Source organism: Aspergillus sydowii (genome assembly GCF_001890705.1).
Source record: "Aspergillus sydowii CBS 593.65 unplaced genomic scaffold ASPSYscaffold_3, whole genome shotgun sequence".
Taxonomy (NCBI): domain Eukaryota; kingdom Fungi; phylum Ascomycota; class Eurotiomycetes; order Eurotiales; family Aspergillaceae; genus Aspergillus; species Aspergillus sydowii.
This window is the reverse complement of record NW_024467861.1, coordinates 3,137,050-3,163,328: the sequence shown is the minus strand read 5'-3', so window position 1 is coordinate 3,163,328 and position 26,279 is coordinate 3,137,050. Positions and strand designations below refer to the sequence as shown.

Genomic DNA, 26,279 nt, shown 5'->3' with positions numbered 1-26,279 from the left:
GATCTCATTTGCTCGCGTCTGCTTTCCGTCTCCCAGCTTTTGGCCCTCTTTTTCATGGCACCCTCCAATGTATCCAACAGTTTCTCCGCTGTCAATTGTTCAGCATGCTCTACCAGGCGAATATATATATGCTTTCCATCTCGAAATTATCCATTTCTCACAATTTAGATCCCATAAACCGGCCGCGAATGCCTTCCTCCATATATGCGTAGTCCCTATCACTATTACCCTGAAAGGTGAAACCTCTGTATATAGCGGAAAATGTGTTATTCTTGTAGCCATCTGCTTCACATGGACTCTCTCGTATGTTTTGCCCGGTGGGCCTTTAGATACTGGGAAAGCAGGGCTTGCTTCAGTAACATATGGTGTCTCGAGGACAGGATCGCCAGAGCCAATAATTCTTGGTTGGCAAGGACCGTGGAGCTCAGCAATTCTCCGACGTGGTCAAGAGAGGAGAATTTGGGAATGATCCGTGGAGGAGTGCGGAATGGCAAGAGCACATGGTCCAGGAAATGCCATTCTATTCACAGTTGTTGAGGCCCTCTCAAGGTGCCGTATAACTGGACTCTATGAATTTTGCAGGGTTGCCTGACAAAACATAATCGACCAACGGGTCAAAGTATCGTGGCAGGTTGGAAAAATAAGAACACTTCTGGTAATTACACTGATGTTGGCGGAAAGGTATGTCACATAGGGTTTGATGCCAACTTCGACCGTGGGTGAAATAAAGGGCACTGGCGTTGTGGCTCCCGGTCAGGCAGAGTACACCAGCCAGCTGTGTGGGCGCTTCTAACAGGGCTGAAATGGGTTCCCATTGTATATTATGATGGTCGTACATCTGGGAGCAGAAGGAAAACAACGTGCACTCCGGGGAAATGTAGGCCTGGAGACCCGGGGGGTCAGGGGAGGGGAGCCTAACTCTAGTTCCCATAAAACAGGCGGCATATAATAATAAGGGGCTGCATATCCCCCCGGGATAAATAATATAATAGTAATGTATTAGTATTAAAAGGGTTGGCATCAACAGCCCTTGACTTGTACAGACAATACAAGCCCACTCTGTAGCCTTGATGACGTTTCCTGAACTATCTTTATTGTCCTGTAACATGGAGCTAGTAGGTCAGAGGTCGAAATTCAACCAGCACTAACCGTGATCGTGAAGGCTGTTTGGGTCATACGGCAAGGGCTAAAACACATGATGGACTTAAATACAGCCAAAACATGTACACAGCCTATTGAGTATACTACAGTGTAGTATATCGCCCGTTATCTATACCCCAGGACAGTGCTGGGTGCTCAAAAAGCAAGTGGCACCGCTCACGACTGTCTATTTCTTTTGTCGAACTTCACCGCTCAGCTAGAAAAGTGTCCAGACACTATTTCACTAATACAATGTATTTCATCTCCGACATCTTTCAATGGCCACGTAACGTCGGTGCCGTAATAAAGTAGGGAGTGGACAAGATAACTTCTTTCTTGGTGGCAGGGTGCTCGGACCGAAGGTTTTCCACTGTCTGGTATGCTTTGCCAAATACCTTAGTAAAGAGCTTTCTACACGCATTGAAACTACTACAAAGAAAATCAGCGAAAATCAGGCTTCTTGGATATAGTAATTATCACTATATGAGGGCTCATACCCCTAACCACCCTGGACTTCAACAACGATACAAATGTTGTCTAACACTGTATTTAAAATTGGGCCCTAACTTACATAGAATACAGAATGATCCGGTGCAGAGGCCGCCCCAGAAAATGCTAAGAGTTAGAAGCAAGGAAATAAATATTACATTACATCATAGTATCCTGGGCCTGTGCCCCGAGTATCCCATTCCCACCCCGGAGGAGGGCCAAATCCTTAGTTAATAAGGAGTTTTCTACATGTCGAATACCAGCGAGTGACCAACTCTGTTTTCGCATATAAAATAACATTATTCCAACCTGCAATATGTCGATCATTCTTCGCTGGGTTCATAGTTTAAATTGATTTTAGGTTACAGGCAGCCCAAGTTCAAAATTTTAAGTGGGAGGATGGCTAGTTACCTGGGTATTATAAATTATTCTATATTTCAAGCGCTGGATAGGTATTAAAACAGATAACCATAGGTTATATTATGAATTATTTCTCTGGTATGCATGTACCTATATACAGTATTTGCTAAGTACCAGCCGCAAGGGAAATAGAGTGGTTGACATATTGCTGGTTAAAAATATGTTATTTTATATAAGACAGAGTTCGTTACTTGATAGTATTCGTTACTTGGTGGTTGAATATATCATTGTAGATCTACTAAACTATGATATCTGCCGTTCAATCTGAATACACCATCATCAGGTTTCTCCTTCCACATTGCTCATGTTGCCAGCTGACCAAGTACACCCTGCATTGCTGAGGCATTTCCCACAAGTTTTTGTAAGGGCCACGCGTCCCCTTTTTGGTTTGTTATATCATAGTAGTACAAACCCCAAGCTAAAATGCTTTTTAGAGAGCAATATCTGCTTATAATTATATTATTTCTATTGGAATGCCTCATTCCTACCCCTACTTACATCTGTCATTGTCACAGTTTCATCTTAATTGTTCTCCTCAGTTAAAGCTGAGTCACTGTACTGCCTGGTAGTTATGATGTACATAAATAGTGCAAGACTCCCCGAGGGAACTACTGTCAAGTGCAGCTCATCTGTCTTTCATATCGTTGCAACCCCAGCTTCAACATTATCTTTTACTACTATTATCTCAGATATCTGTGTGAAACTCCATATAAGTATTCCTTAAATTAGAAAAAATGCGTCTTTCTATTTCCCTGATTACTTCTATCCTTGCAATGGGTGTCATTGCTAGCCCAATTGAGGGCCGTGACACACGTCTTGCTCGTGGTGGATATCATGATCAAGACGACAACGAGGGCTACTTCAAGAAGGGCCACGACAAGCACCACGACACGCGCCAGGTCCAGACCTATGACTGGGATGACAAGAAGGACCATGACAAGTACGATGACAAGGATCATGACAAGTGCCAAGACCACAAGAAGGACTATGACAAGCACCACGGCAAGCGCCAGGTCCAGACCTATGACGGGGATGACAAGAAGGACCATGACAAGGACCATGACAAGTACGATGACAAGGACCATGACAAGCACCACGACAAGCGCCAGTACCAGAGCTATGACTGGGACGACAAGAAGGACCATGACAAGCACCATGACAAGCACCATGACAAGCACCATGACAAGCACCANACCATGACAAGCACCATGACAAGCACCATGACAAGCACCATGACAAGCACCACGACAAGCACCACGACAAGCACCATGACAAGCGCCAGGACCAGGACTATGAATGGGATGAAAAGAAGGACCATGATAAGGATTATAACAAGGACCATGACAAGCACGATGACAAGTACCAGGACGAGAAGTATGACTGGGACCACAAGAAGGAGCATGACAAGGATCATGGCAAAGACGAGAGCAAGGAATACAACAATGGCTACGAATATTAGTAGTAAGTCCAGTCAAAATATCTCCCATGGTATTATCCCACAACTTGGAGGTGGAAAGGTAGAATGCCGAATAGGGATGGACTATAATAGTCTTAACACTCTCTTTTGGATCTGTCAGTTAGGATAGTTACCAAGATTCAGACTACTACAGAACATGGTCCATACAATCTCAACTTGCTGTTATTGAAGTAGTTCGTTATTAAATTATGATAACAGTGAATTTATACCTTGTAGCTTGATCCTCAGATATTACGAGGCCTTGTCTGCAGCCAAATATACAGCCTTTACTGTTATAGTAGTAATATCACGGTACAAGATAACATGATTAGATATATAAAATAGGAGCAGCATATAAACTTTTAGGTTTTAGGAAAAGAAGAAAGGAGGGAGGAACTTGTCACTTTCTCATAGAGCCATCTACTCCCGGACCTGAAGGACTCGTCCGTAACGGCGGATAATAATTTAAACCGGCTTCATCCAGTATAGCAGAGTACCTATCTCGTGTAGGGAACATGCATATTCTTGAAAAGAAATTATTTTATCCCACATTCCAGTTTCTATACGGTATACCGTCGCTGATCACCTGACGCCCGATTTTTACTCCCACCACAACATAAAAAATGAAGCTTTTCAACCACAACAAAAGTAATTTATATAGAAATAACTATAAGTAGTGTATTAAATATTAGAGTATCAGATAAAGTTATTCAAAGATTTTTGAATCTAGAATTATCTAGTCATCCACATAATCAACACACACCGTATAGTCACCCTCCTCCGACTCCCACGGGCTGATCTTGTCACCCTTCTCAGACTTGCACGGGCTTATTCTTGTTAGATAAGGTCTGCCGACCCTTCTTAAGTCCGGTTGGCCTTAAGGATATTCTACGGACGAGTAGAAAAGAGTCCTTAGTAAGTTCGTTAATTAAAGAATAAGAGACGCGTCGAAGTATAGCTTCTTTGAAAGGTAGACTAGCTTTGATTCTGAAGATGCTCAGTGTATTACACTCATCTTACGTTCTTCCTATATAGACCACCACATCACAGACGATCAGAGTCAGAGTCGACGACGCCTCAGCAGGGAAGGTCTTTGCTTTGGTGAAGAAGGAAAATGCGGCGCAGAACAGCTATGTGAACAGACATACAACATAGAGGCTACTGCTCCTGAGTAATATATTACCACAGACGCACATGCAGTGGAACAGCCATGTGAGGACAAAGGTTCCGATGTCCCAGGAAGACATATTCCATACGACAGGCTGACAACAACCCCTAAGGCCAAGCACCTTATAGTTACAGAATCTGGAGTAAGTAGAAAATATGGTAGAACTAGTTCTAGAGAAGTATAGTATATCAATTTTAGAATATTTATAAAAAGTAGATTGTTACCTCATCTAACTAGTTAGAAATAGTTAGCACGTGCTTTAGAAAATCAGCACTGGTTACTTAAGGTCTCAGGTGCGTTCTGGGTCAGATTATCTGTCAATGACCGGACGTTACTTTGTATATAAGTCACAAGGCCTGTAGAAACAAATACAACAAGAGAGCCAGATGAGTTCGAGATAAATCTGGTAGGTTTAACAAATTCACTACAACATTCAGTAGCCATTCTTTTAAGACTGTTTATGGAAACTCCTGCGCCAATTGAAGCCACTCCTTGTCTTGTCTTAAGCGATGTAGAGTATTTTCTTCCAGACCAATTAACAGGTCTATCCCGCCGTCTTTCCCTTGAGGTAACACGTTCACCCAACCGTCTTTGACTGGTAAGTAACAATAGCGCACGGCTTTCACTTTCGATATCCCACAACCCCAGTCAACACTCAGAATGTCATCCATATTCGCGACGCTGGTGACCTCCAGGTCCGGGCCTTGAAAGTTGTCCATATTTGGCTCTATTTTGCTCACTGTTTCACTGGACTCAATTGCTCCGATAAGCTCCCCAATTCTTTCTGACGTCCACCACTCGATTGCATTGGTGATTTGCGTTGCAAGCTTGTAGAGCATTCCAGGCTCACCCGATTCCACATCAGCAGTTGCCGAAGACGTTTTTGCGTGTACAATTGCATTTCCTGCGTAGTCGAGCGGCAGAGGGGGTTCAATTCTCCTTCGCACGTTGACCGTACTGATAAAGGAGTTGGCCGTGATGCCCCGAGAAGACAGTTGCCGCGCTCGGGATATATGGCGCCACAGGAGAGCACACATGATTGTGTTGTCGGTTAAGACAGGAAACCCTTCGGACAGGGGCGATGCTTCGTCTCTGATGGCTTGCATCGACTTTTCGGATATGAACCAATGCGAAAGGCGAAGCCTTTGCAGTAGGGCGAGCTTTGGATGATCCACCCCAGCGACTGCAGCCTCAGCTAGCTCTCGTTCTACCGCATATCGGTACGTTTCGCATAAGCGATAGTTTGGAAAGTCGGGGATACCTTTACGTCCGATCCCCGCGGGGACATTCGATCGGTCCAGTGCTTCCTCGAGAAACGCATTATCCGACGAGATAATTCGACCGTCCGACAAGGCTCCAACATGCTTTGCAAGTGACTTCACCACGGAGAACGCTCCCGCAGCATCCATCACAGAGTGGTGACTGTTGAAAGTCAGCAATAGTCCGCCGACAATGAATGTCGCCAGCATGGTGAGGACGGGACTTCGTTCCGGCTGTGAAAGCCGTGGCTCCGGCATCAACGACAGAAGTGAGAAGGCGGAAGGTGGGAATTTTCCGCGCTCAAGGGCATAGTAATCCATTTCCAGAAGCTCCTGGGAATGGAGCCAGACTCCAGCGTCCTCCGAGGTTTGTAGTTGGATTGTGTCCTGCTCCTCGCAATCCGGCACGACGTCAGCCGCTACAAACGGCAGTTCCTCGATCATGTTGGCAAGGCCAGCCTTCAGGGCCTGTAAGAACGGCTGCCGAAGAGACGGGGAGGATATTTCGAAAACAAAGACTAGGGGGACTATGAGCCGGTTCTCGACTTGGTCCAGAGGGCTCAATTTCATGCATCCGGGCACCAATGGGGTGCTTGGTGTGACGAAAGTACTTTGCCAGCCCACAGAAGAAACGGTTTTTGGGTGTAGGTTCACGGAATTGGCACAATCTTTCTCGTCATCGTTAAGAGGTAAGGCGAGCCCATTCGCAGCCTGAGGCTGAGCAGGAGGAGCAAGCATTGTAATCTTGTGCGGATCATGGGCGTGCCTCTTTGCAGTGGGTGGGCATGGAGGGAAGGACAAGTGCGCCCTATTATCTATCGCGGCCAAAAGAACGCAAGGCGGTGATTCAATGACTGCGCGCTGAGAGTATCCGGTATACTGAGCGACGAAATGAGTCTCGTCAAGGGGGAAATCTGCAAGGAGTTGCCATCTGGATTTCCACCCAACATGCAACTTTATTAATGCGGAAAAATGTGATGGCCACCCAACAACAGCCACGTAAACGCTGTGTTCCAAACAAAGTTCTCTCGGTCTGCACCCTGATCTCCAGAGGGTTCGGTGGTTCAGGAGTTGTCGATGTGAAGTTACCGCCATGCAGCTCCACGTCGACCTCGTTCTCCAAGTTATCGTCGCTCAATTGAGATCTAAAGTTCGCCCTTACTTTTCTCTGTTTATTCAGCTAGTCGCGTCAAGATAATCACCAGTTAACATGACGCAAGAAGATGACGAAGGGTTAAGAAACCCCGAGGATAAGGACCGAAGAAGCAAGGGGTCGCTAACTCAATGGCCGGCTCCGTGCGAGCTTCTGTCCACTCCTTCAGCTATCAAGTCCTGCCCACAGGCACTCTCCCGCGAAGTCTGGAAAGTTTTTCTTCTTTCTTTATCTAACAGAAGCAAGCCCTCTACTGCAATAGCCGACAAAGGCGTGTCAACAAATTGCTTTGCCTATATTCCCTTCTGGCAATACTTCATTCACTCATTCACTCATTCCATGTTCTAACAGGTTAACGAACTTCGAGATCACTGGGCTTTCCCTGCTGCCCACCATGTCGGCCAGAGCCTCGTCGCGAAGAAGCGGCGCAGACGGTGATAGCCGAACGGCCATTGCTGTTGTCGGCATGTCCTGCCGTCTCTCAGGAACTGCCACCAACCCGGAGCGCCTGTGGCAAATGCTGTCAAGGGGTCAGTCAGGATGGTCAAGCAATGCCAGCAACCGCTTTCGAATGGACGCGTTCTGGCACCCGCAGGCTGATGCCCACGGTTCGGTGAGGAATACTTTTATAGCGAGATACTACTGACCTCATCTCGCTAACATGTGCGATTTTGTAGTTCAACACGCGTGGATTCCACCTGATCAAGCAAGACCCCGCGTTGTTCGACAGTGCATTCTTTGGAATCAATCATCTTGAGGCCAAAGCCATTGATCCTCAGCAGAGAATGCTGCTTGAAGTTGCGTATGAAGCATTCGAGAGCGCGGGACTCCCTATGGAGTGTCTTCACGGATCAGATACCGGAGTCTATTGCGCTGTCTCACATCACGACTACGAAAAGATTCTGGGTCGGGATCCAGAGTTATCCCCAGGGTGAGTTTCGACACGCAGTGAGGATTTTCCTTTAGGGACACTAACATTTGACACACACACAAGCTACCGATTTACTGGCACTGGAATTGCACTCGTTGCCAATCGTATTTCATATATGTTCGATTTACATGGGCCCAGCATCACCCTTGATACGGCATGTTCGGGTGGACTTGTTGGGATCCATGAAGCTTGCAAAGCCATCAGGGCTGGAGAGATAACTCAGGCGTTAGTGGGCGGCACGAACTTGATTCTTGATCCAGACCAGGCCACTGTCATGTCTTCGATGCAGTAAGTTCGAACTTCTCCGCTTCAAAATTCGATAAGGAAGCTGACACAGATTCCCATCTTGTAATTAATAGATTTCTCTCTCCCCACGGTCGCTGCTATTCGTTCGATTCCCGGGCCAATGGTTTCGGAAGAGGGGAAGGTGTCGCTGCTGTCATGCTGAAAAGACTGGACATGGCTCTGAGCGACAATGATCCGATTCGAGCAGTAATTCGTGGTAGCAACGTTTGCTCGGATGGTCGCACTCCTGGGGTGACGATGCCGTCCTGTGATGCTCAGACTAGGATGATTCAGAGAGCCTACAAGCAGGCAGGCTTAAGCCCAAATGATACCACTTATGTGGAAGCGCATGGTTAGTTCCTAGTTACGATAGTTCGAGGCCGATGTTGCTCACACGTCACGCAGGAACCGGGACCACAGCTGGAGACAAAATCGAGGCCGCTGCTCTGAATGAGACATTTTGCAAGGGAAGGCAGAATAGAAGGACCCTGCTCGTCGGGAGCTCGAAATCTAACGTGGGACATACGGAGAGTGTGGCTGGATTGGTGGGCCTGATCAAGGCTGTATTGGTACTGGAGAAGAAAATGATACCTCCTAATGCCACGTTCATGAAACCGAACCCCGACATCCCACTGGAAGCCTGGGGCATGGAAGTAGGTTTCTATACTTTTACGAAACTTCAAGCCGAAACTAACGCGTTCTGTGTAGGTGCCCAAGAAGATGCTGAAGTGGCCTGAAAATACCATCCGCCGCGCTTCAGTGAACAGCTTTGGATATGGAGGTACAAACGCTCATGTTATCCTGGAGGCAGCCGACGATTATCTCGACAATACGATGCCCATACGTCACTTGTGTGAAGACATGGGGGATTCACCGCATATAGTTCCACCAGTTGCTGAGACCTGTAGTTACATGACGACAACGCACATCAACGGTCATTCGGTTGAACAGACGTCCCTGGAATCTTCATCAACAATTAGCATCTCGAGGCCGCGTCTTTTCCCGTTCTCGCACAATCATAAAGGAGGAATTGCGGCACTAGCAGCTAATTTCAAACGCCATATTTCCAACAGCCTGCTTGATACTGATGAATCTATGGACAGTCTCGCCTTCACACTTTCGGATCGGCGATCGTCCCTGGATTTCCGTTTTTCTGTAACTGCAAGCTCTCGTGAGGAACTGTTGGAAAGTCTGGAGAAGATAGCCACAGGCTCAGATCAGGCACAAAAGTACGATGAACTGCTGGAATTATGCTTTGTTTTTACAGGTATGACAACAACCATATGAGACATCGGTTATGTGCCTCTAACTCAATCTTAGGTCAGGGTGCTCAGTGGGCAAGAATGGGCCACGAACTGCTGGTCACGTACCCCGTATTCGCCGAGTCGATGCGGCAATCAGAGAACCACCTTATCCGCCTTGGTGCCGACTGGCGTCTTCTTGCTGAGTTGAGTAGACCAAACAAGTCTTCTCGAATCAACGAAGCTACCCTGTCCCAACCTTGCTGCACAGCCATCCAGATTGCACTCGTTGACTTGCTCAAGTCTTGGGGTATCCGGCCCGCCATAGTGTGCGGACACTCCAGCGGGGAAATCGCAGCAGCATACGCAGCAGGTATCCTTACGACAGAGAGTTGTATGAAAGTGGCATATTTCCGTGGGCATTCGATGAAACTATTGAAAAGTCAGAACCCAGACCTCTCTGGTGGAATGCTTGCTGTTGGACTTTCAGAAGGCGGAGCCAGAAAATATATAGATGAGCACACTACTTCCGGGAAGGTGGTGGTGGCTTGCGTCAACAGTCCGTCAAGCGTCACACTGTCTGGGGACGAGGAAGCGTTGAGCAACATTCAGAGGAGACTTGCTGAAAGAGATGTTTTCCACCGCAAGCTGGCTGTGGACGTGGCCTATCACTCCCATCATATGGAATTAATTCTAGACGAGTACCTGCGCGCGATACAAGACATCGAGGCTATGCAATGTGAGCAGCATATCCAAATGGTCTCTTCCGTCACTGGGCAGGCTGTTCGAGGCGAGGAGCTCAATGCGGCGTACTGGGGCGCGAATCTGACATCCCCGGTTCTCTTCGAAGATGCTCTTAAAGAAGTCTTCCGCACTGTACGAGGCAATCAAAAGAAAAGCACCTCACTTGCCGTTATCGAGATTGGTCCTCATTGTGCACTTGGAGGCCCTATTAAACAGATTATTAAGAGCTCGAAGCTCTTGGGGCCAGTCACCTACCACTCAGTGCTTTCGCGGGGTCAAGATACACGCAGGACCACAGTAGGTCTCGCTGGAGATCTCTTCAGTAAGGGAGCCACCATCAATTTCACGGAAATAAACGATCCTCATGGCAGTGCGAAAAAGCGAGTCTTGACAAATTTGCCAACATACAATTGGCATCACAAGACGGCTCACTGGGTCGAGTCCCGCCGGAGTATGAAATATCGGCATAGGATCTTCCCTAAGCATGATCTTTTGGGAGTACCCAGCATTGACAGTATACCCACTGAACCCACATGGCGCCACTATCTCCGTGTTGAGGAATTACCTTGGCTCAGGGGACATTGCATTGGAGGCGAAACCATTTTCCCAGCTGCTGGGTATATTGCCATGGTTCTGGAAGCTTTAAAGCAACAAGTCCTCAGTGACGGAAATGGCTGGAAGAACATGCACATCAAATTCCGTCAAGTCAACTTTGGCCGTCCCCTCTGCATTCCCGACAGCTCTGTGGGCGTGGAGACCCTAGTAACTATCCGACCTTACACATACACGGCACGAGAATCTTCAGCTTCATGGAAGGAGTTCCGAATTTTCTCGGTGCTGGCAAACGGCGAATCCACAGAGCATAGCCGGGGTCTAGTGACTGCTAGCACTCCTTCGCTGAACGAGCACCAGCAGAATATCACAGATCCTGACTCTCTTGAGTTCATTGAAGAAGCCGCCAAGAACAGTCGAGTCATGCTCACCCCGAAACAGTTATACAAAGAACTCAAAAGCCTGGGCATCGAGTACAGCGGCCCGTTCAAGGGCCTGGAGCATATTCGAGCATCTGAATCTGCATCGACCTGTCGAATGCGGGTTCCGAACGTTCAGGCCATTATGCCATCGAATCATCAGCAACCTCATTGCGTTCACCCAGCAACATTAGATCTTTGCTTCCAAGCTGTCTTCTCGGCCATGAGAGTTGGAGGCAACCTGCGGGGTACTTTCGTGCTTAATGGCATTGATGACCTGCAAATCTCAAGCGAGATCCCATCTCAGCCTGGCAAGGGTTTGTCAGTTGCGACATCTCTTCGCGGCCATGGTCATTCCAAATGCATGGCAGATCTAATGGTCTCAAGCTCCGAAGGTGGCGCGACTGAGGTTTTCATGAAGATGAAGGGGCTTACCCTCACTAGGACAAGTGGAATAACTCAGCGGAATGCCACAGAGCGTTTGGCTGGAGAATCACTGTGCCATCGGTTGGAGTGGTCCCTTGACCCGACCTGTGCAAAGCCTCAGAGCATCGTCGAGCGTTGTATTCCCGACTCATCTGATTTAGTGAAAACAGGAGTAACAAGCGTGTACGAGCAGTATTCCAGAGTTATCATTGAAAACACACTTACAAAGCTCTCTCCTGACGACGAGGAAAAGATCACTGGCCATCTTTCTCACTTGCTTCGGTGGATGAAATCAATAGGAGTGGAGAGACACCAGCCAGTTCAGATCAATAAAGCACTCAATGCCAAAATCAAGTCCCTCGGAATTCATGGCGAGGTATTGGTTGACATAGCACCTAAGCTGCCAGGTGTTCTTCGGGGAGAGATTGATCCTCTGGAACTCCTCCTGGAGAAAGACCGTCTATACCGGCTTTACCAGCCTGAAAGCTACTACAGATGTTATGAGCAGCTTGCCAAATACATCAAGCTTGTACAATTTAAAAACCCAAATCTTCGGATCCTCGAAATTGGGGCCGGAACAGCAAGCACGTCGATGCCGATTTTAGAAGCTCTTTACAGCAACAGCGGCGTCTCCGGAAAGACAAGACTGGAGATGTACACCTTCACTGACATTTCGACCGGGTTTTTCGAGAAGGCAAGGGAGAAATTAGACAAGTTCCATGACTCTCTAGACTTTCAGAAGCTTGACATCGAAATATCACCGAAAGAGCAGGGCTTTGAACTTGGTTCGTACGACTTGATCATTGCAAGCAATGTATTGCATGCGACTCGTGACATCAACAACACGTTGAGAAACGTGAGGGACCTGCTGAAATCAAATGGTCAGCTTGCTCTGATGGAGGCCACTGCTCCGAAGATTCACTCCGGGGTCATATTTGGCATGTTACCTGGATGGTGGCTTGGAACTACCGACGGCCGGGTGAACTCTCCACTTCTCGATATCTCTGGCTGGCAGGATAGGCTTCGCCGCTGTGGATTCTCTGGAATTAATCTCGAGATGCATGACTATGACTCTGTTGAGGACCATCAGATGAGTGTCATGATTTCTTCAGCAACTAGCCACCCAGGGCCATTGCCTTTGAGTAAACATGACCTAGAACCCTCCACTGCAGAGTGCGCTTCAGAACTTGAGTCAGGATTCTCCACACACCCAAAGCCCCTGACGGACACAATAGGGGGCCCTCCGGAGACCATACAGACCATAGTTGTGGTCGGTAGCAGTCAAGAGAATAACCTTATTGCAGGCTATCTGGCTGACCTGTTGCCCTCTATCAAGCCCAGCATCCATGCGAAGAAAGCTTTGTTGGCTGAGGCGGAATCGTGCGAGGGTCAGCTAGTGGTAGTACTGTTAGAGGCAGTAACCCCATTCCTCGCAACATGCTCGAAGAGTGAGTGGGAACAAGTACGGTATATATTTTCTAACGCTGCTGGCGTTTTATGGGTCACCGCTGGAGGTGCAGTCGAATGTACAAATCCGTTACAGTCGCTCATTGTCGGCCTGACGCGCTGCCTGCGATCAGAAGACCTGTCTGCCAAGGTCGTCACGCTTGATCTGGAGCCGAATCACGGATCAGGGCTCGAGGTTGCTGAGCAGGTTATCGGCGTGCTTGACCATGCATTCGGTCTATCTGCTCCTCAAACTTCTGCCTTGTTGGAATTTGAATATGCGGTCCGCGGTGGTGAGGTTCTTATTCCTCGGCTAATCAACCACAGTCAAGCCGATGAATACGTCAAAGACAGTACATCGAGCTACCATCCCCAGAACAAACAGGGGATTAAGTCACGTCGTGCTTTGAGCCTCAAGATCCACGAACCTGGGCTGCTTGACTCACTCTACTGGGCCGATTCTGAGCGGCACTCCCAGAGGGTTGGAGCAGAAGAAGTCCGGGTGAAGCTCCAATATGTCTCTCTCAACTTCAAAGACATCATGGTCGCAATGGGCCAACTGGGAGGACACACAGCCATGCTGCTGGAAGGTAGCGGGCAAGTTGTTGAGGTTGGTGAAGCACTCCACGGTCAGTATGCTGTCGGCGATTCGGTCTACGTAACCCACTGCGACGGCCTCGCAACGACCAGCGTCATTGACCAGTGGAATGTCCATCATCTACCCAAGAAGCTCCCGATAGAGGTTGCCACCGCCGTTCCCACTGTGTATGCGACAGCTTTGTATTCGCTGAGGAATGTTGCCAATCTCCAAGAGGGAGAGACTGTTCTAATTCATTCTGGAGCTGGAGCAGTTGGCCAGGCTGCTATTTCCATAGCTCAATATCTCAAAGCCGGCGCGATCTTTGTCACGGTAGGTAACGCGGAGAAGAGAAAACTCGTCAGAGAACAATTTCAGATCCCAGACGAGAACATATTCTCGAGCCGCGACCTCGGCTTCTCCGATCAGATTCTTCGTAAGACAAAGTATCATGGTGTCGACGTCGTTCTCAACTCACTCAGCGGGGATGCATTACAGAAGAGCTGTTCTCTCCTTGCGCCGTTCGGACGGTTTGTTGAGATTGGCAAGAAAGATATAATCTCTAATGCGAGGCTCGAAATAGGATGTTTGGAAAGGAACGTCACTTTTACTACCGTTGATCTGACGCTACTTGCGAAGAGGAAGCCGGCTATCCACCAAGAACTCTACCGCAGCGTCCTCGACCTGGCCAATAAGGAGAAGATCAAAATCCTGAGTCCTATAACAATCAATGGTCTCTCAGAGCTAGAGAATTCATTCAGGATGATGCAGGCTGGGAAACACATGGGGAAACTGCTGCTGAAGCTAGACCCTGAGACGACCTTTCCTGTAAGTGTATACTTTCCACCAATGTTGATATTTATCTTGCTGACTCCAGATTGCAGGTCCAACCACAACAGCCACCGGCTCCTAAGTTGAAAGGAGATTGCTCCTACCTGGTGGTGGGCGGTACTGGCGGCCTTGGTAGACTTACTATCAAGCACCTTGCGAGTCTCGGGGCAAAACACATCATAACCCTTTCTCGATCTGGTCCTGAAAGTCCGCTTATGGCAGAATTGGTAGAAGATATGCATGCTGCCGGGGTCAACGTTGTCGTTTGCAAGGGCAGTGTTACGGACACTGCCGCATTCCAGTCGATCAAGGATCAGGCCAGAGAATTTCCGATCAGAGGCATCATCCAAGGAGCAATGGTGCTCCAGGTAAGTCCAAAACATGTTCGTGCAATAGAGTAGCTGTTAACGGAAACAGGACTCTCGCGTGGACAATATGAGCTACGAGCAGTGGCGGGCTGCAATGGAACCGAAAGTTATAGGAACAATGAACTTGCACCAAGTGTTCGGAGACACTCTAGATTTTTTCATCCTGCTTTCGAGTGCTGCCGGGACCATTGGCTCTTATTCCCAGGGTAATTACTGTGCTGGAAACACTTTCCAAGATTCTCTCGCTCGCTATAGAGCGTCTCTTGGTCTGCCAGCGCGGTCTATCGATGTTGGCGCAGTGGAAGGAGATGGCCACACAGCTGAGAACCAAGATGCCATTGACTTTGTCACTCGCCAGGGACTGCAGTCCTACAAAGCCGAGGAGTTCCTGGCCACAATCAACGAGGCGATCCAGAACCCCTTGGCATCCAGTCCTTCGGCGGCGCAGCTGGTCTGCGGCACAAGCCGAGCTGATCCAAGTTCATCTGCCAAAGAAGCATCTCTGCAGCGCCCAGATCCCAAATTCTCGCACATGTGGACGAAACCAACCCACCAAGCATCTACAGAGACTGGATCAAAACAAGCCGATATCCCAGCAGTCCTTGCATCAGCAACTACGGTGGGTGAAGTCGAGGAGGCAACGCAGGCCGCAATGACGATGAAGCTTTCTTCTCTGCTTGCACTGCCAGCGGATGAGGTATGCACAGAACGATCAATAGCGAGCTATGGCATGGACTCTCTCATTGCGGTAGAACTTCGCAATTGGATATTGACACGATTGGAGGCCCACGTCCAAACACTCGAGCTAATGAGTGCAATCACCGTCACCGAGCTCTCAAACATGGTCGCTAGAAGATCTCGGCTGGTGGCGACCGGTCTTTTCGGTGAGGACAAGATAGATCATAGTTAGGCCTTGGATTTGTAACGTGTTGCGCCCACCTTTGACGGGCTAAGGGCTCCTTGTCCTAGTACGGTGGTTAGAAGGCTTGTCTTCGTATTGGTTTATTGCGAATTGCCTTGGAACCATTGAATCCGCAAGTTGCGGACGGAGAAAGATTATACAGTTCAAGGAACACACCATCAAGAAGATGATGAGACAAGGCAATGGATATATTGTAAAAAGGCCAGTCACGATCTGGGTGATGGCAAAATCCTGATCAGAGTATAAAGAGGACCATTTGTGTTATATAGTCTTAAGAGCTGAAGGAACATGCTGAAGGAAAATGTATGACGGAATTGAAACAGTCAAAAGAGGATGTGATGCCTACAGAAAAAGGTAGTTTCTAGTAGGCAAACCAGTAGACATGAAAGTACACTCATAAAGAATCAGTATTCTGATTCGTCACAGAATAAATCCTGTGTTTAGTAGCCTGTAGAGAGTGCTTGTTTAATCTAGAAGCGAGTGTACTTTGCATTCAATGGAAGACTGCTATGGTTCAGTTATATATTCTGCCCCAACGTCGAGCTCGCCATAGTCAGCGCCCGCTCGGCCAATTCATTCTCATAAGTAGTTAACAAAAGTATCGTATTAAAGAATTACGGTTTGCTGGCTGTTGAAGGGTATGTATCAGTTCGTAACCAGACTCCGGTTCTTAGATCTCTCAGCCGGAATCAGTGTGAATGCCATTGCTGCTCCAGCGGGTAGGTTAAGTTCTTTTCCCAGACATTTAGTTTTCCACAGGCGTTGTGCGTCATGTTCAAGGCTTCATGGCCATGGACATTGTGATCTCGCACAATTAACGCTTAGGTAGTAGTTTAGCGTTTCTGCTAGGTTCGAGGGCTGTAGTCAATCTTCCGTTGCTAGACTACGAGTTCAAGCCTAAGATACGGCCAGTTGGTACATAGCGGTGGGGACCATAACTGATTCATTAAATTATCCTTGCACATGTTAAGTCAACAATAACGGGTCCAAGGGGAAGAGGGCGAGTCTGAGTGTCCGTAGCTCTCAGCATCCCTGTTCGTCCCGTCTTTTCATCCACAAATATGAGGGAAGCGCTGAGTGTTCCGACCTAGTAACTTGTATACTGTCGAATCCTGCAACCACCGGTCGATCCGATCGAGCACCCAAAATTCCAAGCACTGCCAACTCTAAAATATCAATAAAACAGCCAAAGCTTAAACCCAATCAGAGTGCCTTGGTGGAGCACGTTTTTGCACCTCCGAAGATGGAAGGGTATAGAAGGGCTTACCCCCCAACCATCTGCCTGTAACTGCTCGTTTCTCAATGAAATTTGATCCCTTGCTTCTTGAATTGTTATGCACGTTGTAGAAGTCATCTGGCATCTACCACGACACTTGCCCCGCCTGTCATTCTCAAGGGCAGCGCGGAGATCGGAGTTTTCCCTTGCTATAAGCTAGCATTGCAGATATCCTGTCGGGTGAGACAGCCGGCCAATAGGGCAACGGTATCTCCGGCACGTGACTCACCATAGCTTTCTATACGACATGGTTCAGCGTCCACATATCCAACTCCCAACCCTTCAGAAACTCATCTAGTACTCGGTTTGATGATGTTGAAGGACTTTCGAACCCTTGCATTAGAAGTCTTTTAACTGATGAGGCCTTTCGATGCACTTGGCGGACTGTATGACCCGGTTGGCAAGACCATTTAAGAACCCGATTTTGTCAAGAGATATCCCTTTTTTGCCCTCTTACAGCATTGCGGCGCCAGCGAAAAGAATCCGTCAGGGACAGGAAGATCAACAAAGCAGCCTGGAATGTGCAATTGCTCCGCCCCCCGCACTCCAGCTTTCATATACCGCAATGCATTCCCGGGACCCTGATCTACATTCTTTATAGATATTCGGCCCAGTAGTTAATTACTATGCTAGTCCGAATGTAAACAGGGAGTGTCAACATCGAACTCGAGGGGGCTCCATTAATTATTGATCCTATCCTGTGTACCTCTAGAAGTCCTCCACGTAGTCAATACACACCGGATCGTCATCCTCCTCAGACTCCCACAGGTTCATCCCTTCATCCTCTACAGACTCCCATGGGTTCATCATGTCATTGTCCTCATGCTCGAGTTTATGACAGTGCATGACATAAGTCCCCGCATAATCATTGAATGGCATCTTGATGATGGTCACGGTATGCGCAAAATGTCGGAATACATCCTTGTGCCCAGTCTCGCCGGGGAGAACCCCATGGCCATCCCCACACGGTCCCTCAATATAGGGCTCGATATCGTCGGGTTCACCATCTTCGACCCACCTTTCCGTGTCGAAGGCGCACCGCTTGAGGAGCTTAAACTCGCCTAAATGGACATGGATCGGGTGGGTCTCGTTCGTGAGGTTGATGATCCGCCAGATCTCAGTGGTGTTGACCTTGGGACGCGTAACTATTGGGGCATGGAAAGGCCGATGGTTCATAAGATAGACCTCGTTTTCTTCGCTGAGAGTCATGGTACGGTATTTATGGATGCACGGCGGGATGGGAGTGAATGGGAGCTGAGGGGCGATAGAGGTCTCGTCCTGGGATTTAGCATGGCCGAGCACGTCGAAACGCATCAGCACAGGCAGGTGGACCGCGTCCGACTCACTCGGGGGCGCACTGTTTCGGAGGATAACGCTTCGGCCCTCATAGCCTGAGAAATCCACTACCACGTCCGCGCGCTCAGCGCCGGCCAGGGGTACCTCGCGGACGACGACAGGTTCGGGGAGGAACCCGCCGTCGCCTCCGACCTGCGTGAAGTAGAGGTCGTCCTCCCGGAAGTAGAAGCTCCATTCACGGTAATTGGCGCCGTTGAGGAGGCGGAATCGGTATTTCCGCGGCTCGACTTCAAGATACGGAGCCACCTTGCCATTCACCACGGGGGTATCGGCTTCCATGTCGGACACCCAGATCGGGTTATTGCCGTGGCCTGTTGTCGGGTAATAGAGAGAGCCATCCTCGTTGAAGAATTTGTCCTGGATGATGAGTGGGATCTCGTATTCCCCGGTAGGGAGGCCGAGCTCCTCGTCCACCCCGGGCGTTCGGATAACATAGAAGCCCGCAAGGCCGGCGTAGACATTAAGTCGTGTGATACCGTGGGTATGGTCGTGATACCAACCCGTCGCTGCCGCATGGTTTGGATAGCGGTAGTGCAGAGTGTTGCCGGGGGTAATCCAATCATTGGGGAGTCCATCCGACGTGTTGTGGACGTGTGCACCGTGATTATGGATGGTATTCCGGACGGCTGGCAGCTCGCCAATTTCGCCGTCAGATAAGGTAGGGTCGATTGCATATCCCAGTGGGTGAACCTTGGAGAGACGACTGTGCCAGTCGACGTTGACGGGCTTGTTGACCTCAGCTTCGATGGTTGGGCCAGGATGGATGCCGTTGAAGCCGTACATGTATGTGGCTGGGAGATGAGGATGGAAACTGTGTTTAATGTTGTCTAGATTTATGTCGTAGAAAGTTTCGTCATCGCCATCCGACTCTAAATCTCTTGAAGGATGATTTGGGTTCCTTGGTTCAGCGATGGGAGGGATTGGGAGCTCCTGGATGAAGTACTCCAGCCGGGGCGATCTATGGATGTACTTTTCCTCGCACGCACCGTCCTCGATACTCGCACATGGAGCAGAGTCGATGGGATCGACAGTGGGATTGCGGATGGTATCGATGCTATTAAGAATAGTATCGCCAATGTGGTCGGTGGTGTCCAGAATGGGGTCGACGATTGAATCGACGATGGGATGAGTGGCAACCAGGAGGAATTGAGCCAAAAGCCCGAGGGCCGATAGAAGCAACACGTTGTAGTTGCGTTGCATTGTTCAAGGCGCCAACAGGGATCGGGTAGTAAACTGTTTACTGAGGGCCATGGATGCAGATACCAGCCTTTTATACTACCCTCTAGAGTATACTGTTTATTATGAACTGTCATGTCTGGCAAAGCTATGTCTGTGCGAAGAATGCAAGGATGATGATATGTGGGAATCTGCCAAGTTGGAAGAATGAGCAGGGACACAGCAGACAATCCAGTTTGCGCATTCAATATGTGTGCTGCGTGAGCCATTTGTCAGTAGCTGAAGTGGTATACGGAGCTGGATAATCTCGTATTTGCATATTTGTAAGACAGAAGCAGCTATGAAGCATGCTGGTTTTCATCAGCTGCTGTAGGACCTGCCGTAGTATCACCAGGATATAGCATAGTCAACATCGTGGATTAGCCGATAAGCCCACCGGAACATAGAAATGCAGAATACGCCGTACCTAGCTATTCGCTAGGCAGCTAACTATAGCCAGTCAAGTCGAACCATCAGCGTCACTGCGTCGTTCAACCCAGAAACACGTAATGACTCTTAAAAATCCATTGTCGCTTCTCAAGCACACATGTCAGCTGGTAAATCTGTCGAAGCCAAGAGTTTTGTAAAGTGACGCTGGGGAATAGCGTTATTTGAAGAATGTCCAAGTGCGCATCTTGGAATTTCCCCAGGGGTTCATTTCGGAAAAGCAGGGTCTAATGGTCATAACATAGGGATCGGCAATGCCCCTAACTTATCATGCAGGCGGTGATCTAACACAATAGGAGTAAGTAGTTCACTAACTAATCTAGTCTGCTGCTTGGATTTTTGCTTTTGTCCAGCGCTAAGTTTGTCAAGAAGAATAAGTTAGCTACCCTCTTGAATTTTAGAGTGCATTACATTCTTGACAGAAAAGTGGTTTTATTCCACAGACATGGTACTTCGTTTTTATTTCTGTATATATCGAAGACTCCCAGTCTGTGGACAAGTGGTATGTTTTGGAGATAGTTCAACCTCGGGCCACCCGACATAGATATGTAATTGTGGAAAGCATCAAGATAATAAACAGGTCGTGAATAAGAGTACTAGCGACAAAATATTCTGTAGGAATACTCGTCATCAAACTATTGCTGTACGCTGAACTGTGTTGAATTGAAAGCTCTGGAGATCAGCGGCCGGCAACCCCGTGTGGCGAGTCACGTGCGGGAGATGCCCTTGTGCTATTGGCCGGCTGTCTCACCCGACCAGCAATGCTTGGCCTTGACACAGGTTCGCCGGTAATTCTCATTATTCATAAGGCCAAGAAAAATTAAATTGACGCAAACGTCAATAAGATATCCAGCCCAATCGATCATGGAACTGGCCTCTCCGGTCCCATCTCTTGTGCTGTGTTTTTGATAGTATGAAGGAACATAGACGGAAAGCAATGCCGGCCAAAGCGATCCTCAGAAGACTAATATATTAGCGTCCATGCCCAGGAAGGTCACATAAACAGACCAAGAGGAGGAAAATAGCGAAAGCAATCTCACCATTTCACCAACCTTATCCAGCTGACTCCCGTAACCCAACCATCGCCTGTACAAATCCTCCGCGGTATGCGTCGTAAACATGTACGAGAGCCGGTAGGTGATGTGGTCAAATAGATGGTCAAAGTTCCAAATACTATCAGGACCACCATTGATATTCTCCGGCGGACCAGGGTTATAAATGCGGCCCAGTTCCTGCGGCGTCCAGTGGCCATCCGCGTAAATGGGATGAGGGACATACACAGCCTTGAGGCCATGAAACAGCGCCCACGAGGCACCCGTCATCTCCGACGCAAGACCCAGGCCCTCCGTTGCCTGTGAGTCATGGATCAGGTCTAGTAGACGTTTGGAGTACCGCCCCATTGTAATGACTGCTGCGCGGCGCGGGGTCTCGACGCCGTATTTAAAGTTCCAGATTTCGTTGGGAAACGTCCATTGCGTATCCTTTGGATTGAAAATAGGCAGGAAGGTGATGAAGTCCGCTTCTTCGCCGACTCCCCAGGTGTAGCTGTCGTTTTCAGGGTCGGGGACTGGGGGGTCGGGCCGGAGAGGCCTGATCCCTGTGCCGGCTACTGGGCCCCAGATCGTGCTGTTTGACTTGCCTGAGAGACTTTCATGCACCATTTGGGTGAATTGGCTCCAATTGCCGTGGACTCCTGGTGTGTAGAAGTAGGCGTTTCGCTCCCAGAGATATTTACGCGGTTGCTGCCTCGCGAATGAGACCGCACGGTCCACAAAGTGGTAGCTATGTCCTGTGAGACGACTATCCAATTCAAGCTGCCAATAGTAGTCGAAATGGGGGTAGAGCTGTGAGAATATTTGCAGAGGTTGGTGATGTTGCAGCTTAGGACTGCGAGCCTCGTGTCAGTAAGAACAGCTTTATGACAGTGACTCAACGTGAAGGGGCTGATATACCTGTGTTCTTTTATCTTAGGATACCAAGCTTCCAGTAGTTTCTTGTTGAAGAACAGCGCCATATTCCGAAACTCCTTGGGAATGTGATTCCTGAGCCGATTTATAGAGTCGGCATTGGAGTAAATTGGCACCTCGTCATCTTTGACATGAATTAGAAGGTAAATTTCATACTCGCCCCCAGAATGCAAAGAGAGCTCCATTATCAACGACCGGAGATACTCCCGATGGTTTGGCGTCCAATCCAGCCCGCCCCATGCCCGAATCAGCACTGCTGACCGAGGATAAAACTGCTTCACGTTCGAGGTACCCGCAGGTTCTGTCTCTCCAGGTTCATTGGGAGCCTGAGGGAGACCGAGGGCAAGTGGACTCTGAGATGAAGGGTTCGCGGTGTCAATTGACTTGTACCTGTTGGCATTTCTTTCGAGGCACAGAGACTGTAGCCTGCTCCAATCAACCTCCCACCACAGCACTGGCGAAGGGCGTGTGAAGCCAGGCATCTCGTCCTCGCTATCTTCGTCATACCCGTATGCCCCAAACCGAGAGTAACGATCAGTGCAAACCTCTGCGTCCAAGCCTAATGCTTCATACGATCCGAATGCCGGTGCTGGGAACCCGTCCTGCTGGCCCCTGTAGACCTGGATCATATCTTCTGCAGACCTGCGGTCGAGCGGACGGCCGCTGGGGCCTAGACACGGCTGAAACTTCCCACGAAATTCTTTCTTCCACTTCCGAGTGTTATACGCTGGGTACGGGTCGTAGATATATGGGACAGGGTGCGAGGCGCTGACCGATTCGCTATTGGTTAGGGTTAAGGTCCCACCAAGATAGAATTGTTTGTTTCTGACAATAAACGGGAAATTCAGTATGGTCTTTATATCGAGACATCTGCAAGACATTCAGCATGGTCACAAACCTTATGTCATGGGCCATGCCCATCTCATCTGCCTCAACGGGGCCTTTATATTCTACTTCGTCCACCACAGGAGCAACACCAACAACCTGTTGGAGCTGACCCGGCTTAAGGATTCCTGGGCGATCAGAGGTATAAGTCGCGCAAAGCGGTTCTTCCTCAAGGTAGACTGTTAGATATGTGGTAACTGTGATCGCGCAGGTAAGATAACCCAGCCGGCGCAGCCAGGGCCTCCGAACCAGAATAAACATTTTGAAGCGAGTCAGCGAAGTTCGTAAGTCAGTCCTAAGACGGGCGATTTTCATTCTGTATATTATACGACTGGATGCAGTCTAATATAGAGAGATGGGCCAAATTCCCTATTTGGAAGTGGTCTTTCCCAACATTCCTGGTACAGGTCCCTGTTCGGCCAAAACGCCACACTTTATGGTTGAAAACGTCCGTCCCCAGTAATAACGAGCTGTGGATCAGGAATGCAACTTAAAACAACATGATAATTCCAATGAAATCATCGCGGTGCCATGCACTGTTTCTTAAACCGTCGAGCCCTTCTACAAACATACACACGAGCGGTCCAAGAGCGTCGGTTAAGCTCGGACACCACCTGCCCCTTGTTAACATTGTAGACATTGCAATAACCATTCCGCTGCATTCCACTTCTGGTAGAACGTTGTCAATATGGAGGCTTGGATACCACCAAAGCTGTTGGAGATACTTGTCTTGGCGGGCTTTCTCATTAATCCTACGACGGTATAGTCTTACTACTTTATACTAGCCTGAACGTAAATCGTCCTCCTTCTCCAACTTCCCCTCCCCTCATCCCTGCATGTCTGCCCTTCGAAATGCAATCCCCCGACGCGGACTTCTTTGATTTCTACCGCTTCTTTGATCTGGACCAAAACCTCTCGCTTCCTGCCCTCGATGCATGCGGACCCCTTCGACCACCCAGCCAGCCCCCAGAAGTCTCTAGACAGAGGCCGCGAAACCCGCGCTCGTGCGACTTCTGTCGTCGCCGGAAAACGGCCTGCATTATCCGCTCGGCTCCTCCTTGTACCACATGCAGGTCGAGGGGAAAGGAGTGCGTCTTCACCGAGCGTCCCCGGAAGAGAAGGCAGACCGAGGTGAGCGATCCGGAATCGGATACCCAACTATACGGTCGTAAGTAGGTTTGTTCCATGGCGTTGCTTTCCATCTTCAATCTAACTCGTGGCAGCAGATCAACCCCGGGTTCTCTCGCGCGCCGTCCCGGGGCATTCGCAATCCACTGCGTCTCCCGTGCTGGGCATCGTACCTAATCTTGACAATCACCGGTTGATATCAGAGTCGCCGCCCGATGATGCCGACTCCCAGCACCGCACCCACCCGACCAGGGACTGTCCGACGCGGGACGCTGAGCACCAGTATCCGGAAAAATCGCTCGATCGGCAACCGACTGCGACGGTCTTTCTCCTGGGGGACACAGGCGAGGCGGATCCATATCTTCTGCGGCACCCCGCGCTGGCTGCGCATGCAGGGAACATTGCATTCCGCCAAATGCACCGGGATAGAAGCAGTAGAAGTGCCGACGATGCGGGCGAGCAGGGACTCGATACAAATCGCCCAATTGTTTTCATGGTAGGCGAGCACAGCCTGTATGATCACTATGAACCACGGCTGGATGCCACCGTGCTTGATAAAGTGCGCGAAGACCTTGATCAGATCAGCGACGAGGTCGGGATGCGGCTAGTCCTGCTGTACTTCAAGCACATATACCCATACTTCCCAGTGTTGTCTCGCTCTCAGATGGTGTCACCAGCGGGCGAGCTCACAACAGCTGTATCGTCTTTGCCGCTCGCTCTAAGGGCAGCTCTGTACGCCTCTGCGGTGCCGTTTATGATTTACGATGATTATCTGTCTACAATGCTGGATGTTGTTCCGCTGTCAACACAAAGTCTGTACCGCATGGCATGGACGGTCATCACGCATGAGATACATACGCCACATCTGTCAACGCTGCAAGCATGCCTCCTCCTCTTGCAACGGGACAACGTGGATCAGTTCGTCCAGTGGTCCCCATTCCAATTAAGCCTGGTAGCGTGGACAGTGTCTCTCGCACAATCACTCGGTTTGTCCACCGATTGCTCAACCTGGAGGGGCATTCCCCCATGGGAGAAAAGACTAAGGCGCCGCTTGTGGTGGGCCACATATGTGTTGGATAAGTGGACACTTTTGACGTCGGGAATAGCCAGCCATATCAAGGATGAAGACTTTGACGTACTCGCATTGTCGGTCGCCGATTTCGCCTCGGATGCAGCGGGAATTTCTTCTCGTCCGCACGACCAGAACCCTCGACCCGGTGATGGCGATGCTTCGTCTGCCTTTGGCCATTTCTCCCACCTCGTTTGGCTCACCACAATCCTCTCTGACATACACGCTTCGTACTTCACCATCAAGGCCTCAAAGGCTACGGCGTACGACTTTGCACGTGCATCCAGCTTAGCGGAACCTCTGCAATCTCGACTACACTCCTGGAAGGATTCATTTGGTCGCTTCTATACGACTCCGCAAGCTAACTCGGAATTCCGAACCCCGATCGATGGAAATATCTCTCTCAATCTAGCCTATTCAACCGTTAAGATGCTTCTATACAGGGCTATAATGCGGGCTCTGGAGAATTGGAACGGGACCGAGGGGGTTGTAGACAGCAACCGTCAAGCGGTCCGACTCAAGGCCATAGAATGCTGCGAGGAGATTGTGGAGGTCTTGGAACAAGCGCCGCCTGGGAGCTGGAATGCGTTTTGGCATAAATGTAGGTTCCTTTTTTTTTTCTTTTTCTTTTTTTTTTTTTTTTTACCCTTACTCCTCTACAATGTGTACAGGCTAACTCATATAGTCGCTCGAAGTTACTTCGCCATTGCATCAGCGTTCATGATGAGACTGCTCATCACCTCGGTATCACCGGACGAGATGAACATCCTTAACCGCCTTGTCCACCGTTGGAGGTGGGCCTTGCGGATTGGCGGAGGGAAGGCCGGCAGTCAGTTGATGAGCTTGGGGCTGCTTAGGCTTGACCGGACGCTTCTGAATAGCGGGATCCGTGTTCCCTAATGGGCGTATTACAACGGTACGTGGTACTATGGCTGTGATTGGATCAGGACATTCCTCTACCTTGATCGAAATATGTTTGTTCTGCCTATTACAATCGCGACATTGGGGACGCCGTGTAACTACCTCCTATTATCAATATATCCTAATCGCTGTATCTAGATGAGCTGCTAACAGAGTATGTTGTCAACTGACCAGTCTCCATGAACTGC

At 49.1% G+C, this 26,279-nt stretch overlaps 6 protein-coding genes across 6 annotated transcripts; 3 read left to right on the top strand and 3 right to left on the bottom strand.

The window, feature by feature from the left end:
- Nucleotides 1–2,678: 2,678 nt before the first annotated feature.
- ASPSYDRAFT_43441 (uncharacterized protein) lies at nt 2,679–3,748 on the top strand (the record flags this gene model as incomplete). Its single annotated transcript, XM_040846651.1, has 1 exon — nt 2,679–3,748. A coding segment is annotated over exon 1 (847 nt), but the record flags the coding sequence as incomplete, so codon positions are not given.
- A 1,146-nt stretch (nt 3,749–4,894) lies between these two features.
- Nucleotides 4,895–6,740, bottom strand: ASPSYDRAFT_43440 (uncharacterized protein). The gene has a single exon (XM_040846650.1). It carries the CDS (start codon nt 6,668–6,670, stop codon nt 5,132–5,134), a length of 1,539 nt encoding a protein of 512 aa, XP_040705335.1. The 5' UTR covers nt 6,671–6,740; the 3' UTR covers nt 4,895–5,131.
- A 739-nt stretch (nt 6,741–7,479) lies between these two features.
- On the top strand, nt 7,480–15,815 carry ASPSYDRAFT_88070 (type I polyketide synthase; the record flags this gene model as incomplete). Its single annotated transcript, XM_040851956.1, has 9 exons — nt 7,480–7,698; nt 7,763–8,016; nt 8,080–8,304; nt 8,376–8,653; nt 8,707–8,954; nt 9,010–9,568; nt 9,622–14,534; nt 14,591–14,905; nt 14,955–15,815. The coding sequence occupies 9 exons, from the start codon at nt 7,480–7,482 to the stop codon at nt 15,813–15,815; spliced, it is 7,872 nt and encodes a 2,623-aa protein (XP_040705334.1).
- Nucleotides 15,816–17,907: 2,092 nt separating this feature from the next.
- Nucleotides 17,908–19,320, bottom strand: ASPSYDRAFT_119011 (multicopper oxidase family protein; the record flags this gene model as incomplete). The annotated part of the gene is made up of 2 exons (XM_040840395.1): nt 17,908–19,092; nt 19,177–19,320. Coding segments are annotated over 2 exons (1,329 nt in total), but the record flags the coding sequence as incomplete, so codon positions are not given.
- A 1,757-nt stretch (nt 19,321–21,077) lies between these two features.
- ASPSYDRAFT_30011 (DUF3405 domain-containing protein) lies at nt 21,078–23,234 on the bottom strand (the record flags this gene model as incomplete). The annotated part of the gene is made up of 3 exons (XM_040844718.1): nt 21,078–22,008; nt 22,074–22,958; nt 22,987–23,234. The coding sequence occupies 3 exons, from the start codon at nt 23,232–23,234 to the stop codon at nt 21,078–21,080; spliced, it is 2,064 nt and encodes a 687-aa protein (XP_040705332.1).
- Nucleotides 23,235–23,811: 577 nt separating this feature from the next.
- Nucleotides 23,812–26,258, top strand: ASPSYDRAFT_43437 (uncharacterized protein). Its single transcript, XM_040846649.1, has 3 exons — nt 23,812–24,141; nt 24,197–25,771; nt 25,856–26,258. Exons 1-3 carry the CDS (start codon nt 23,826–23,828, stop codon nt 26,068–26,070), a joined length of 2,106 nt encoding a protein of 701 aa, XP_040705331.1. The 5' UTR covers nt 23,812–23,825; the 3' UTR covers nt 26,071–26,258.
- The last annotated feature ends 21 nt before the right edge of the window (nt 26,259–26,279 follow it).